This window comes from Solanum verrucosum, unplaced genomic scaffold, assembly GCF_900185275.1.
Source record: "Solanum verrucosum unplaced genomic scaffold, falcon-dt-bn FXZP01000261.1, whole genome shotgun sequence".
NCBI lineage: Eukaryota > Viridiplantae > Streptophyta > Magnoliopsida > Solanales > Solanaceae > Solanum > Solanum verrucosum.
The window spans coordinates 14,964,893-14,979,311 of NW_026019969.1; the positions used below are offsets into that span (position 1 = coordinate 14,964,893).

General features: G+C 30.7%; 2 protein-coding genes across 2 annotated transcripts; both read right to left on the minus strand.

Moving 5' to 3' along the window:
• Positions 1-7,461: 7,461 nt before the first annotated feature.
• Positions 7,462-7,856, minus strand: LOC125816903 (auxin-responsive protein SAUR50-like). Its single transcript, XM_049496570.1, has one exon. The coding sequence runs from the start codon at positions 7,799-7,801 to the stop codon at positions 7,511-7,513; it is 291 nt and encodes a 96-aa protein (XP_049352527.1). The 5' UTR covers positions 7,802-7,856; the 3' UTR covers positions 7,462-7,510.
• A 5,110-nt stretch (positions 7,857-12,966) lies between these two features.
• Positions 12,967-13,314, minus strand: LOC125816899 (auxin-responsive protein SAUR50-like). Its single transcript, XM_049496566.1, has one exon. It carries the CDS (start codon positions 13,291-13,293, stop codon positions 12,976-12,978), a length of 318 nt encoding a protein of 105 aa, XP_049352523.1. The 5' UTR covers positions 13,294-13,314; the 3' UTR covers positions 12,967-12,975.
• Between the last annotated feature and the right edge of the window lie 1,105 nt (positions 13,315-14,419).

Genomic DNA, 14,419 nt, shown 5'->3' on the forward strand with positions numbered 1-14,419 from the left:
TCTACACGAAAATTCAATTATTAGATTAAATAGTACTAAAATATAATTTTCATAATTTTGATAATGACATAATTGCTCCTCAAAAAATTTTCCACGTATTTGAGGAAGGTATTTTTGTATATAATAATATTTTTTTTTCAAAATTATATGATACATATTATTTTTAATATACTAAATTAAATCAAATAATGGACAAAAATAATTTCATCATTACTTGAGTACTATTCTTATACATGTTGTCAAGCGATCCGTATATCTTGCACAAGATGGAGTGAAGAAATTGAGTTCGGAACCTAAATAAGCCACAAAAAGATGAAAGTGACCAAAATAAGTCACTATTCTAGTAAGTAACTAAAATAAGCTTAGTGGAAGAAATTTTTTTGTTTTATACAATATTCCAGACGTTTTCCGTTAGACTCATAACATGTATATTTTAATATATAATGGAACTATTTTTACACTTTGTAAAACGGAACTATTTCTTACACTTTGTAAAGTGGAATTTTTTTTTACACTTTATAAAATGGAAGAAGATTACATTTCAAGAAAAGTTACTTTCGCGAAATTCAAAATGATGGGGTCTCTTTTTAATATATATATATATATATGCATCAAATTTTACATTTCAAAAGTTGAATTTTCGGATCATGCTTTTTGGAGAATGTGAAATTAAATTTCAAATCATAATTTCAAATTGCATATTCAATCATTAATTATAAATCATGACTTCATATAGTATGTCCAAACACAAGCTAGACACCATCAAATCTATTTTTATACTGATGAAATAGCGTGGTGTAGATTGTTGCTCGCGAGCCAGTGGAACCCAAATGATGTTGTTTGACAAAATATTATTTTTATAATTAGTTTTAATTTACCTAAAGGAAAAATATAAATCTTTCATATTTGACTAATCCTTTGATTCTTGGAGTAAAAGATTTTGGACTCTTATAGATTGAGATTCGACATTTCTTCTCACTTTACGTTATACACAATGTGCAGGTAAAGTAACTTTTCTTGAAGTGTAAGATTTTCTTCCACTTTATAAAGTGTAAGAAAAATTTACACTTTACAAAGTGTAAGAAATAGTTTCGTTATACAAGGTGTAAAAATAATTTCGTTATATATTAAAATATACACGTTATGAGACTAACGAAAAACGGTTTAAATATGGCATAAAACGAATATTTTTCTTCTACTAAGCCTATTTTAGTTACTTACTAGAATAATGACTTATTTTGGTTACTTATATATTTTTATGACTTATTTTGGTTACTTATATTTTTTTATGGCTTATTTAGGTTCGGAACTCGAAGAAATTAGGGAGGAGTAATAAAGTAGTACTCTGAGAAGTACGAAAAAGGAACCTTACTTTTTTTGAATAGTGTTTGTTTTTTTTTGAATGTTTTGTTTCTATTTTTCTTTGATTCTATTAAGATAGAAAGAAAGCTGATGAGAAAGGCATGTGCACTAGTCTCGTAAAAGTACAAATAAAAGACTATTTGCAGGTTTGACTATAGCCGTTAGTTACATCGTTATTGATAGTTTCACAATATCCTAGATATATATGGTCTTTTCATTTTTAACGTCAAGTATTTTATTTCTCAAGAATCTTTCAGACCTAGTTAGCCAAGATTTTCTGTGTGAATCAATAAATTTTTAACCAACTCCAACTACCAATGTAACCGATTCTTTTAAATTTGTCCCTAAAAACCAATTTGCCTTCGATCTTTGAGTCTAGGGTATCCGGAAACAACCCTTACGTACTTTTATTAGATAGGAATAAGGTTTGTATTGATACTAACATCTTAGCTTATTAACGGTCACAATTTATAAGATTTTATTAGATTTGTTTTTGTTTTTGTTATTGTTGTTGTTCATGTGAAGTGACATTTGGTAATAGAAAATTACAAAAGATTCAAATTTTATACGTTATGAATTATATTCATTTTACTCAATTGATGCTCCTCCAAATTGTTTGGTTTCTTCTTTGGGCTAAATTATCGGAACCTATCATCAGTCCAAATAATTATTTAGTTCTACAGTTTAAAACGTTTTTTCCTTTCATCATAGGAACTAAAACTCCAATGTTTAATAAAGAATTGATATATCTAATTCATCTCGTCATATTCCTTGATGGAGTTCTTGTATTATATTGTTGGTGATAGAAAGATTTGAGATTGGGATTTCCTTCTTCAAAGTGGTCCAAGACAGACAATATTGATCCCCATATATATCCAAAGTCCAATATATATGATCACCACAGAATTAACTAAAATTCCCAAACAAAGCCTTTGGCCCTATTATGAGAGAAGAGAGTGAAAGAAAAAAAAAAAGGTAGTTAGAGACATTAGGAATTGCTTGCATGTTCTAAGGCTGAGATATAGATCCACATACCTATCAATCCTTCATTGATGTGTTACTTTCCTTACATAAGTACAACACTCTCAAGAATTAATAAGACTAGTTTATTCAAGATTTTAATTAGATGATGAGATGATATTTTATAAATGCGGGGTAGATTCAGAATTTTAAAGTTTATGAATTTCTACAATAATTTTAAGTTAATATACAATAATAAAAAAAAAAGGGACCACGTGTCAACTTCAAACTAAATATAATTATGTATCTCAATCATTTTTTAAAAACAAAAATACATGGTCTAGACAAAAGTTATTGGATTCACGTGAATTCGGGTGGAGTGGGTTAGACTTAGGGGTGGGCATAAATATCGGAAGATCGAAAACCGAACCGAACCGAACTATTTCGGTTCTTCGGTGTTTCGGTTTGGTGTCGGTTCTTTTTTTTTTGAAACTTCGGTTCTTCGGTTTAGAGTTCGGTGTAAGGTTCTTGAAACTACGGTGTACCGAAGAACCAAAGTTTTATTAAATAAATTTAAAAATATTTAAATTATATTATTTAATAATACTTACTATATCTTTTGACTCAAAAAATTTACCTGGCCCATTTCAAATTTTAAATTTTGGAGCCTAAACAAAACAGTAAAGGACACATTTTATCATTTACACTTTAAAACAGTAAAGGGCACCCAATCTAAACAAAACTATTTTGATGTTATTACTTTTTATTGTTAGACTGTTAATTGGTACTTTGAAGTTTGAAATGTGAAGTGAACAACAATTGTTACTTTATCATATTTCCTCTTTATTTTTATTCACACCGAATTAAACCGAACCGAAATTTGATTAAATCGAACCAAAGAACCGAACGTCCACCCGACTCCCTCATTAGTTGGAGAATAACCATCAGGTTGTTTGCTAAGACGGATTTGAGCAATCCTCTAACTAATTTTTGGGTTGAGTTAGGATCAAAATTCGTTTTTCTATATGGTGTAAGAGTATTGGTGAAGAAGGTTGAGTTAATCCCGTCATATCTTAACAAATAACAACCAGTTCACCAGATCCTCCCCTGTAAATATGTAATTATTACTCTCTTTTTTTAATTTTCGATCTCCTCTAAAAGACAAGAAAATCTTGTTATTTCTTTAACAATTTATGATCTGTAATGGACCTATCCGTCGAATATATATATATATATATATATATATATATATATGATGATGATGAAAAAAAGAAGAAACGAACAGATCTTGTTGGATTTTAAAAGAATCTAATGTATATACTGTTTGTTAATATGAGTAATTTTTTCAACTGGAAAAGAAAACAGAGCAATTTTATTGTCAAAAAGGTAAAAACAGTTGAAGAATGGCCTTTTCTGTTTTCACTTTACCCATGTTCTCTATAATTCTTTCTTCTCGATTTACGTAACATAGTTAGAATGTTGAAAGTCAAATTTCCTTATTTTGATCATATATTTGGAGATACGATTTGTAAGATTTTTGAAAAATAACTTACTATATAAAAAAAATATTAATTTAAATATTTAAAAAAACATATCTATAAATCAAATACATCATATAAAATGGCACATCTAAAATATTATTATACGTAAACTTTTCAGCGTATGAAAAGAGGGAAATACACATGCAAGAAAGAGAGTATATAGTAGGTGCATGAAGTAATAGTATGCCAACTATTACTATTTGAGAAATATATTTTGAATAAAGCTGTCAAAAAAGGACGGCCCAGCCCCACCAGGTTCAAGCCTCGCAGGCCAAGGAATTTGAAGGGATTGGTCGGGCTGGCCCTTCATTCGGAAGGGCCTGAAAATGCTCAACCCAACCCAACCCTAGAAGGGCCGAGGGCTGGGGCTAGCCCTTCTTGTTTTCATTTTTTTTTTTTCAAACTTATAACTCTATAACATCAAGAAAATGAGAACATTTTCAAATCAAATATGACAAACAATGGTGTTGTTTTAATAACACTAGCAAAAAGTCTAGTATAATTAGCATGTATCTCGCATATCAGATACGTGAGCGAGATATGAGAGTGACAAGTAAGATTGGAGGGAGGCGAGGGCACGAGATTTGTCTATGCATCCTAGATACATGTGAATCTTCCTAGATACATGCGATTCTACTTGGATAGAGTGTATCTAGAATAAATTAACCTAATTTTGAGTCCATATTTTATGAGATTCATGTATCTGGATGTACCAAAATCTGGTAAGATTCATAATATTATAACATATCGTGTATTTAAGTAATTAGATTATATACTAGTGAGGTTATGGTAAGTCACCCTTAAATAAAAAGTTTGGGCCCATGGGCCGACCCCTGCTCGACCCTAATCAAGCCTCAAGGGTCAAAGACTTATATGGGCCGGGCTTATAAGCCCTAGTTTTAGATGGGTTTGAAAAATCTTATCCCAACCCTACCCCAATAACGGATTGGGTTGGGCCGACCCCATGGGCTAAGCCCATTTTGACGGCTCTAAGTTTGAACATGAATCCCTCAACTCTATACTTATTAGTTAACTACACCACAAGTGGCAAGTGACGGTGTTTGTGATGGTGCTTCAGGATTTCAATGTAATCACGACTTATTTGTTAGTAGATGATAACTATATATAGTCCCATGCTTCGGGCCTTACGAATCACTACTAAAGAAGAAATGCGAATATTTCCCATGTTGAGTTAGGGGAACTTCTGATTGATTATTTTTAATTTGTGTAGTTTCTAAATATATGTGTTTATATTTTCAAAAAACTTAAGAAAATGATATTTAGTTTATTCACACACACCTAATCCTATAGTAGAGTAATATTTTTTGTTTTTTTGGGAAATTAAAGAATGAGTGGTCCCTGTACTGAGCAAAGCACGGAGAAGTGTACAACAAATTATCAGTAGTGAACCACAAATATCATCTATGGGTTGTATGATGGTGACCTAAACCACATGGAGGCCATGTTACTCTCTTCAACCCCCCAAATATGTGTTAAGTAGGCGTTTGATCATATAATTTGAAGTTTTGATTTGAAATCAGTATTTATATATATGATAGTTACACAAAAATTTAATTTCGAATTCAAATTCTACAATCAAAGGTTTAACTCAAATATACCACAACTAGTTGTAGTAAAGACAATACTGTGGCCCTGTGTGATATCAACATCATTTACGTACTTGAAACTGTCTTGTTTATTTCACTCTGTCATTCATATGCTCAAATTTTTAGCCTCAAATTTTATATGGTCCTATAATTGATTTTTTTTTTAAAAAAACATACTTACCCTACGTCCAAGGACCATGCTTCCTGATTTTTTTTTTATCGTAGTATAGTTACTATAAGTGATAAAACTTGAGGTCAAGGATTTGAGGGGACTTGAAAATCATAGCTCATAATAGGTGATATCCAAAATGGACCATCCTTTGATTGTAGCTCTATTTTACCATATTAGACATCACATATATGAATAATTAGAACCCCGCAACTCTAACAAGTTAGACTTCAGAACTCATAAATTTTAAATTCATAAACGATTCAACATGGGTTGTTTTCACGGACTGGGAGGTGAGATATAGTAATGTCGGTTCATAATATATATGTAGTGTACCATATTAGACATCACAGATAAGAAATATGAGAGCTAAAGAGAAATAGAGGGCCCAGAAAACAGGAATATGATAAAATAGGAAGTTTCCAGGAAATATACTCATCATGTATGGAACTTCACCACTTCAAATTTGTGAAAAGTTAAGGATAAGTAATATTATTGAAAGTTTTAACGTTGTCCACTCATGATTTCAGTCAAATATGATTGATTTGTCATATAGATCGAATGAATAATTTGATCCGAAGCCATGTTAATTTAATCTATGAGTCTATTTGGCACTTAAAAATTCTAAATCCTGAATCCGCTAGCTATTATAATCAAGAAAAGAGGTTTACAAGCTAGCAACAGAAACATTTATAATAGACCCCAGACAACGCATGCTCATTCATACAATTCCAGTATCCAGATATACCTCAAGCAACAAATGAATTATCGAATGTCGAAAGTTTATTTAACTAATTATTAATATTAAATTAATTCAATACTTATTAAAGTACTCCTACATAAAAGAGAGCTAAAAAGGATAAAACATATATATATATATATATATATATATAAACATAGTTAAATCAAAGGGATAATCCACCCTACCCCTAATTACATATGCACTCCATTATTAAGATTAAGGAGCTGTGAAAATGTGAATTAACAGCCCTAAGCGGATTGACGATTTGAAATTTATTGGTTCTTGCCTAGATTTCAATCAGTTTAGGTTCACAATAAAATATTTATAATTTTTTTTATAAATTTTCTAATAAACACTAGGTAAAAACTATTAGGTTCATCAAAATCCATAACACTTGTTCAAGAACATTATGTTTCAACAATAAAATGTTGTAGTTTGGTGGTAAGTAAGTACCAATTCATTCCTAGTTCATCTTTGGTAGAGAATTATATATCATCTCCAAAATGGGACTTTTTTATGCAAATTTAAATTAGTCGTGTTCGAAAATAAATATCTAATCAGAAACACACCTACAAAATACTTAACATTATGTTTGCGGAAGTCTTTCATATCATTGCTTTTGCTCAATGTTACTGTAAAATATGAATCTTTTGGCCTAATTCAACTTCAAAAACTAACTTACGGGGAGGATGATTCAAGTCCACCAATTTCACATCCCTTTTCCAATGTGGGACTTCTTAATTAATACCAATTTCAATTATACTTAATTGGATACAAAAATAGATAAGATGCATTAAATTAAAAATACAGAAAATTTGAGAGACAAATGTATCCAAAAATGACAAATTAAATAGATTGGAAACACTGAATTCACTTCTCTCACAGGGTGCTTAAGAACACCACTGCAAGGAAAAAATTTCCAACTAACCCATAAAAAAAAAGGGAACACTACTAATATCCATGTGATTCCTAGGTCAGGGTTAGAGGAAACTCTGATGTTACAAAAAAAAAACAAAGAAGTAAAGAATGATGTTACAAAAAAGAGAAGCAAATTGCTTCATCTTGAACACACATCCTTCTTCACTCCAAAATTAACAATTCACACTTTTTCTTGTTTCCAAATAATTTACTAACTCAGTATGGAAGTAAGTGATTGGAAAATGAATTCTTCACAAGGAATTGTGATGCCCATGTCATGATTAAAGCCAAATTCTTCCTCAGCGCAACGAAGGAGACATTGAAACTCAGGATTAGTCAAGAAAGAAATAGGTACGATGTATCGTGTTCTATTCTTTCCAACGTAAACTGCAAAATGTCCTTTTGGTACGTCAATCGGAAAGTGGACTTCATTCTTCTTGCTCAAACTAGAACACTTTTTCAAAATTTGTTTCAAAAGTACAACTTGTGGAAGCTTGGCCATTTTGGTATGTATTTCTTGTAGAAAGTTGAGAGATTTAGTAATAAGAAATAGACTACTTTTTATTTTTTGGTATGAGAGAATATGGTGTTTGGAATAAGATGGAAGGTATTTATGAAGGAGAATTGGCCCCTACTATCTTTATTTTCTGTGGATTTGAGATAATGTGGGGGTCCAAAACCCATAGGGTATGTATTATGGTTATCCTAGTGACAAAGAGGACCCTTCTATTTCCACTTGGCTGTAATTTTACCTAAAATATTTACCAAACTTTATTTGTTAGATTTAACAGAAACAACAAAAATAATATATAATCTTATTATTGGTCAAGTTTGAAGAGCGTAGAATATAACTAAAATCACCAAGATAGTCCTTTTAAAATGATTTTTTTAATAAAAAAAGGTACAAAATTACACCTCTCAAAAAGTTTATCGAATTTCAATGTTTTGTATCAAATCGAATGATGAAAGAAATTCATTTGTATGTACTATCATGATGTATAATTTGAACATTTCTCAATGACAATGAGACATAAATAATTATATTACATAAATTAGTTTGAGAAAAACACTGACATTAGAATAAAACAGATTGATCATTAAACAAGACCAAAGGGCACTGTAGAGAAATCACGGACGAGCAAAATAAGTGTACTCACAAGTACCAAATACGAACCTTTCTTTTTCAGAAAATGTTTGGTTTTTAGTGAATGTTTGGTTTCTGGTTTTGTTTGATTCTATTCAGATACTACTAATAGAAGAAAAGTAATTTACTTGTTAAAACAACAACGATTGGTCTTCTTATAGCGTATGGACAATCTTCTTTTCTTCGAATTTAATTTTAGGATATATATGAGTTAGAATCAAGATCTAATTTTACATTGTATCAAAGTAGAATCCATCCCACTCAATATTGACCCCAAAAATAAATTTATTTATGCACCAGATGCTAAGCATTGTATTTAAGGTGTAAAAGAATGACAAAAATCTTACATCAATAGTAAATGAGTTGAGTAGATTTCTTATAAGACTTGGACAATCCTCCTTCTTTAAAACTATCTTTCGAATTGTAAGTCAAACGCAAGACCTAATTTTATATTAGATGCATGCAGTAAATTTTTATATAGAAATACCTTTTGATTTTTCCGTCCTATGGATTCCTTTCTTTTTAATTTTTTCGTGTAAACTTACAAATGTTAACCTATTCCAACTAACAAGGTAATTAATTGAGCATTAATTTGGATTTTGTCTGTAAAACCAATGTCAGCTAATTGGAATCATGTGATTTTGTATTTGCTTAATCACTTTTTTTCTAACTCGTTCTCCCTTTCTTTACATGGTTAATTAATTAATAGAGAAGTACTATACGAAATATTAAAAAACTTAAGATACTCAGTTTTAAACGGTGACTTTTAATTTTTAGGTTTCCGACAACGAGTTACGTTTACTTAGAATAAATTTATTCATGCTGTATTTAATCATGATATTATTCCATGAGGTATTTAATTACGATCACGCTCTTAAAAATCTGTCGACTAAACTCATGAAAATCTGATGAAAAATACTTGATCACAATCTACAATTTTGTAATTTATTGCAAACGTTGAATGACTGTCTAATGATATTAGATTCGATTGTAATTAAGCAAAGGTTATATTTGCACAAATTTAAAAAATGTGGACAAAATTTAAATCAGATCCAAAAAAAAAAAAAAAACATTTGCATAAATGAGCCGAATAATATTTGCATTGTTACTTTGACTTGTTCGACTCATCATGATGTTCTTGTTCCAACTTTTCCAACTTCCAAAAGACAAGCTCGATATATCCATGGCTAAACTGTTTCAATTTGAGTTGTAAAATTACCTGTTTTAAATCATGTTAAAATTATGTCTTGGCTTTATTCACACTCCAAAGCTAACTCAAAAAAGGAGGATTGACCAAGCTTTAAAACGAGTCAACGCATCTCATTAAACACCATACTTTTTATCAATTTTTTAACAAATCCAACTTGTCTTTGGAGTGTTGATGATTTTTTATTTTTTAAAAGATAAAAACAAGGAAAGAAAAAGGGCAAGCAATTTTGGTGTGCAAGTTGAGAAAATGATAAGAGTTACCTTCTACAAAGTGGTCCTTTAATTTTGTGATGAGTAGTAGTTTTCAGATAAGGAAATCCATTTCAAAGTCCACTATGATCACCACAGAATTAAATTAAATTCCCACACAAATTTTGGCTCGATTATGAAAGAACAGAAAAAAAGAAGGCAAGTTAGAGACACTATTATCTTTCAGCATGTTCAAAGGCTAAGAAAGTGATTCACATATCTATCAATTCTCTTTATTGATGTGCTACGTACTCTATCTATGTCCAACATTTATGTCGTCTTTTACTTTACTTAGATACCCCTTTAAGGGATCGTCCGAAAGGGAGTATAAGAATAATGTGTATTAATAAGAGCAGCTTTCACATATAGCAAACACAAAATTCATATTTGTATGCTATAACAAACTTTGCATAATTGCGCTCCATAGCAAACATAAATATGTATATTTCGCTATACATATACAAAAGAAAGCAGTTGTATAATCTGCTTTGGTATACATATACAAAAAGATCAATTGTATAAAGTGAGAGAGACGAGTGAGCGAGTGAGATCTGGGAGAGGGGAGAGAGGAGAATGAAAATATATGTATATATACAATTTCACGCATTTTATACATTTGCGTTTTTGTATAAAGTGAGAGAGGGAAGTGAGAGAGCGAGATTTGGGAGAGTGGCGAGTGAGATCTAGGAGAGGGGAGAGAGAGGAACGAAAATATATGTATATATACAATTTTCTCTCGCTTTATACAAACACAAACGCATTTTATACAATTTGCGGTTTTTGTATAAAGTGAGAGAGACGAGTAAGAGAGCGAGATTTGGGAGAGGGGAGAGAGAGGAACGAAAATATATGTATATATACAATTTTCTCTCGCTTTATACAAACACAAACTCACTTTATACACTTGCGTTTGTATAAAAAACGAGAGAGGCGAGGGAGAGAACGAGAGTGGCGAGCGAGATTCACCAGGAGAGAGGTTAAATAGCAATAGTTTGCTATAGAGTACAATTAAATCAAACTATATTTATAGCATTTAATTTGAATTAATAGTTTATTATATATTGAAATTAGTTATATTGAAATTATTTATTATATAAAAATACAAATGTGAATTGCGTCCGATAGGGGAATTACTAGTATGATAAAAAGGAGGTGGTCCATGTACAAATTATCACAATTTCATCTATGTGTCCCTCCATATTGCACATGGAGGACATGTTACTCTAAAGTATATTTATTTCAGTCACAATAAGTATTTAAGTTTAGTACTACTACAAAAGACAATATATATATATATATATTTACATATACCGTGTGATATCAGCATCAACTACGTACTTCAAACTGTCATATCTTCACTTCACTCCCCTATTGATATGATATAGTTTTCAGCCTCAAATTTTACATGGTCCTATAATTGATTTTATAAAATTAAATGGACTACCTACGCCTCTTCTAGGACCATAGCCCCCTCTTTTTTTTTGTTGGACATGGATAAATATTGTTTATGAAATGAGTTTGTAGACAGAACTGAAATAACTTTGATTCAAATTCTGTATTCATTTTTAAGTTGTTCATTTAAATTGAAATAATCCTAAAAAATTGAAATTCAAAATCGATAAACTTCAATTGTCGGTAGGAAAATGAAATACTCAGCATAGATATTTACAACCAACCTATATGTAAGAATGATAAAGAGGGCCCATATAAACAGGAATATGCTAAATTAGGAAGTTTCGAGGATGTAGAATTGAAGTTGACTGCCTCAATTTTAGTGCAAATTTAAGGATAAGGATATCATGTGTTGTAATTAGCAACAAATTAAGGTTAGCAACAGGTTTAATAGACCCCAGACAACGCATGCACATTCATACGAATAATTCAGAAAATAAAATTAAATATCAGGATACCACCTATACCTTAAGCAACAAATGAGAAATAACAAAATATGGCTTATATTATACAACTATTTGTAAATTGTACATGCATCAAATAATCCACTAATCGTTTCAAACAAGTTTTAATTAATAATTATGCTTTAGGTTCAAGCAAATTGCCATCTACTATATGAATCGTTGCTTGTTATGTTTCTCTAGTTGAATTGTTCTGATCAGGACAATATTATTACAAAATACAAATAAAAGTGAAAACCTTGTGCTTGGTTTAAATAAGATAAATAAATTGAAGTGAAGGGAGTACTACATAATTTCTAATCAGAGTTATTGTGTTTAAATCCAAGAAATTAATGGAGTCATCTTTTGTGAGTAATTGTTTATCCCAAAAGAGAGAGTTTCTGCATTAGTTATACTCGAAAATAAATACTTAAATCTAAATTCAGTGGAAACATTAAGTGATTCTTCTCATTTGTTGTAGTCTTGGTGGACAAAGTTGCTAGGTACCTAATGCTAGTGGGAGGTGGCAGGTATCCCGTGGAATTAATCAAGGTGCGTGAAAGCTAGTTTGGACACCAAGGTCATTACAAAAATAAAAAATACTCGATCTCAAATTTGGAACGCACACAGTAAAGGAGTTCTAAATATTGTTCACTTTCTCTTCTCCATTTTACTTGTCATTTTTAACATATCAAGAAAAGACTAATGATATTTTTCTTCAATAATAATTACTTATTTCTTATTTCTGGAATCATTTTTATTAATTCCAAAAATAACAGGTAAAAGTGAAAAGATGGAGTATTATGTCTACCAGAGTTTCAGATCAATTACTACTGTTGAGGAGACAGAGTATTATGACCAATTTCAATTGAATTTTCCCAAATTGATAAGATGCAAACAGATTGTATAAAAAAAATAACAAATTAAATAGATTAACATGACTTCTCTCACAGGGTGCTTAAAAACACCACTACAAGGAATCTGAAACATTACTAATATCCATGTGATTCCTAGGTCAGGGTTACTCAAAACTCACAAAAAATATTTTTAACCCTTACAGAGTGAAGAAAAATGGTTGAAAAAAGAGAAGCAAATTGCTTCATCTTGAACCCATCTTTCTTCACTCAAAAATTAACCCTTACACCTAATATTCACATTTTTTTTCTCTTTTCAAATAATTTATTATCTCAGGACGGAAGTGAGTGATTGGAAAATAAATTCTTCGCAAGGAATTGTGATGCCCATGTCATGATCGAACCCAAATTCTTCCTCAGCACAATGAAGGAGGCATTGAAACTCGGGATGACTCAAAAAAGAAATAGGTACGATGTATCGAGTTCTATTTTCTCCAACATAAACCGCAAAATGTCCTTTTGGTACGTCAATAGGAAGGCGGTCTTCGCCATCGTAGTCGTTCTTCTTAACCAAACTGGAACATTTTTTCATTATTTGCTTTAAAAGTACAACTTGTGGAAGTTTGTTTGATTTTCTAATGGCCATTTTGGTATGTAGAAATTTTAAATATAAAGGAAGTTGAGAGTTTTTGGTGTATATATGAAGAAAGAATAATGTAGACTTGTTGATTTGGTTTGAGGGAATATGAAGCTATTTATGAAGGAAGTCCTCAACTTTATTTAAGTATATTTTTTGTATTAGGGTGAGGTGGTGGGGTACGTACAGTTGTGAATTAGAGGAGATAGGACAAGATGGGACCTAAAGCCCATAGGATTTTACAACTCTATGTTGGTTCTAATATGACAAAGAGGACCCTTGCCAACTTAGGTAGATAAAACATTGAAACTCATGTTTATATTAAAAAATCAAACTCCCTCCATCTCAAGTCCATATTTGATTGAGAATAAATGATTTAAAATAAATTATAAATGTTTGAGTGGTTAGAAATTATCATATAAATTGTAAAATAAGAAGTTTAAAGTTAATATAATATTAAATAAAAAATGTTTTTTTAGGCTGATCAAATAAAAAAAAGTGTCATATACGTTACGTATTTATTGAGCTTGATATAAAATTTCTCCAAAAATGTAGTAGGAATTAGTGTTACTTCATTTTCACTAAAAAGAAAAAGGGAAAACTACACAAATTGAACATATTAGGCAAAGTATTTATCCAAATTGAACCCAATCTAATATATTTATTCTGATTAGACCCACAACCCAAACTATTTATCTGATTGCCCCTTGTACTATTCAGTGAACCACTTCTGATACCTGGAGTATATATATGTACTCACAAAGACGAACCCACCCTTATCGAAGGACCCCTTCGCTGGAAATTTGAGGTGAAATAATATTATTTGCACCACCCTAAGATATAATTTTAATAAACAATTTTTTTCCATATATGTAAAGGTGGGGTAAAATAATAAAGTTATCTCGAAAACAGAAGAAGTGACATTTGAACAAGAGGAAAGGGCATTGCAGAGCAATAAAGTAGTACTGAGAAGTACGAAGAAGGAACCTTTACTTTTTTCTAATAGCAGTGCAGTGTTTGGTTTTTTATGAATGTTTGGTTTCTGCTTTTCTTTGAAGAGTAGTACATTTAGGGGTCGTTTGGTAGAGTGTATAAGAATAATGTAAAATATAGTGTATTAGTAATGCTTGCATTA

Excerpts from the sequence above, each read along its gene's own strand:
- LOC125816899 (XM_049496566.1), bottom strand. The coding sequence starts at position 13,293 with ATGGCCATTAGAAAATCAAACAAACTTCCACAAGTTGTACTTTTAAAG.
- LOC125816903 (XM_049496570.1), bottom strand. The coding sequence starts at position 7,801 with ATGGCCAAGCTTCCACAAGTTGTACTTTTGAAACAAATTTTGAAAAAG.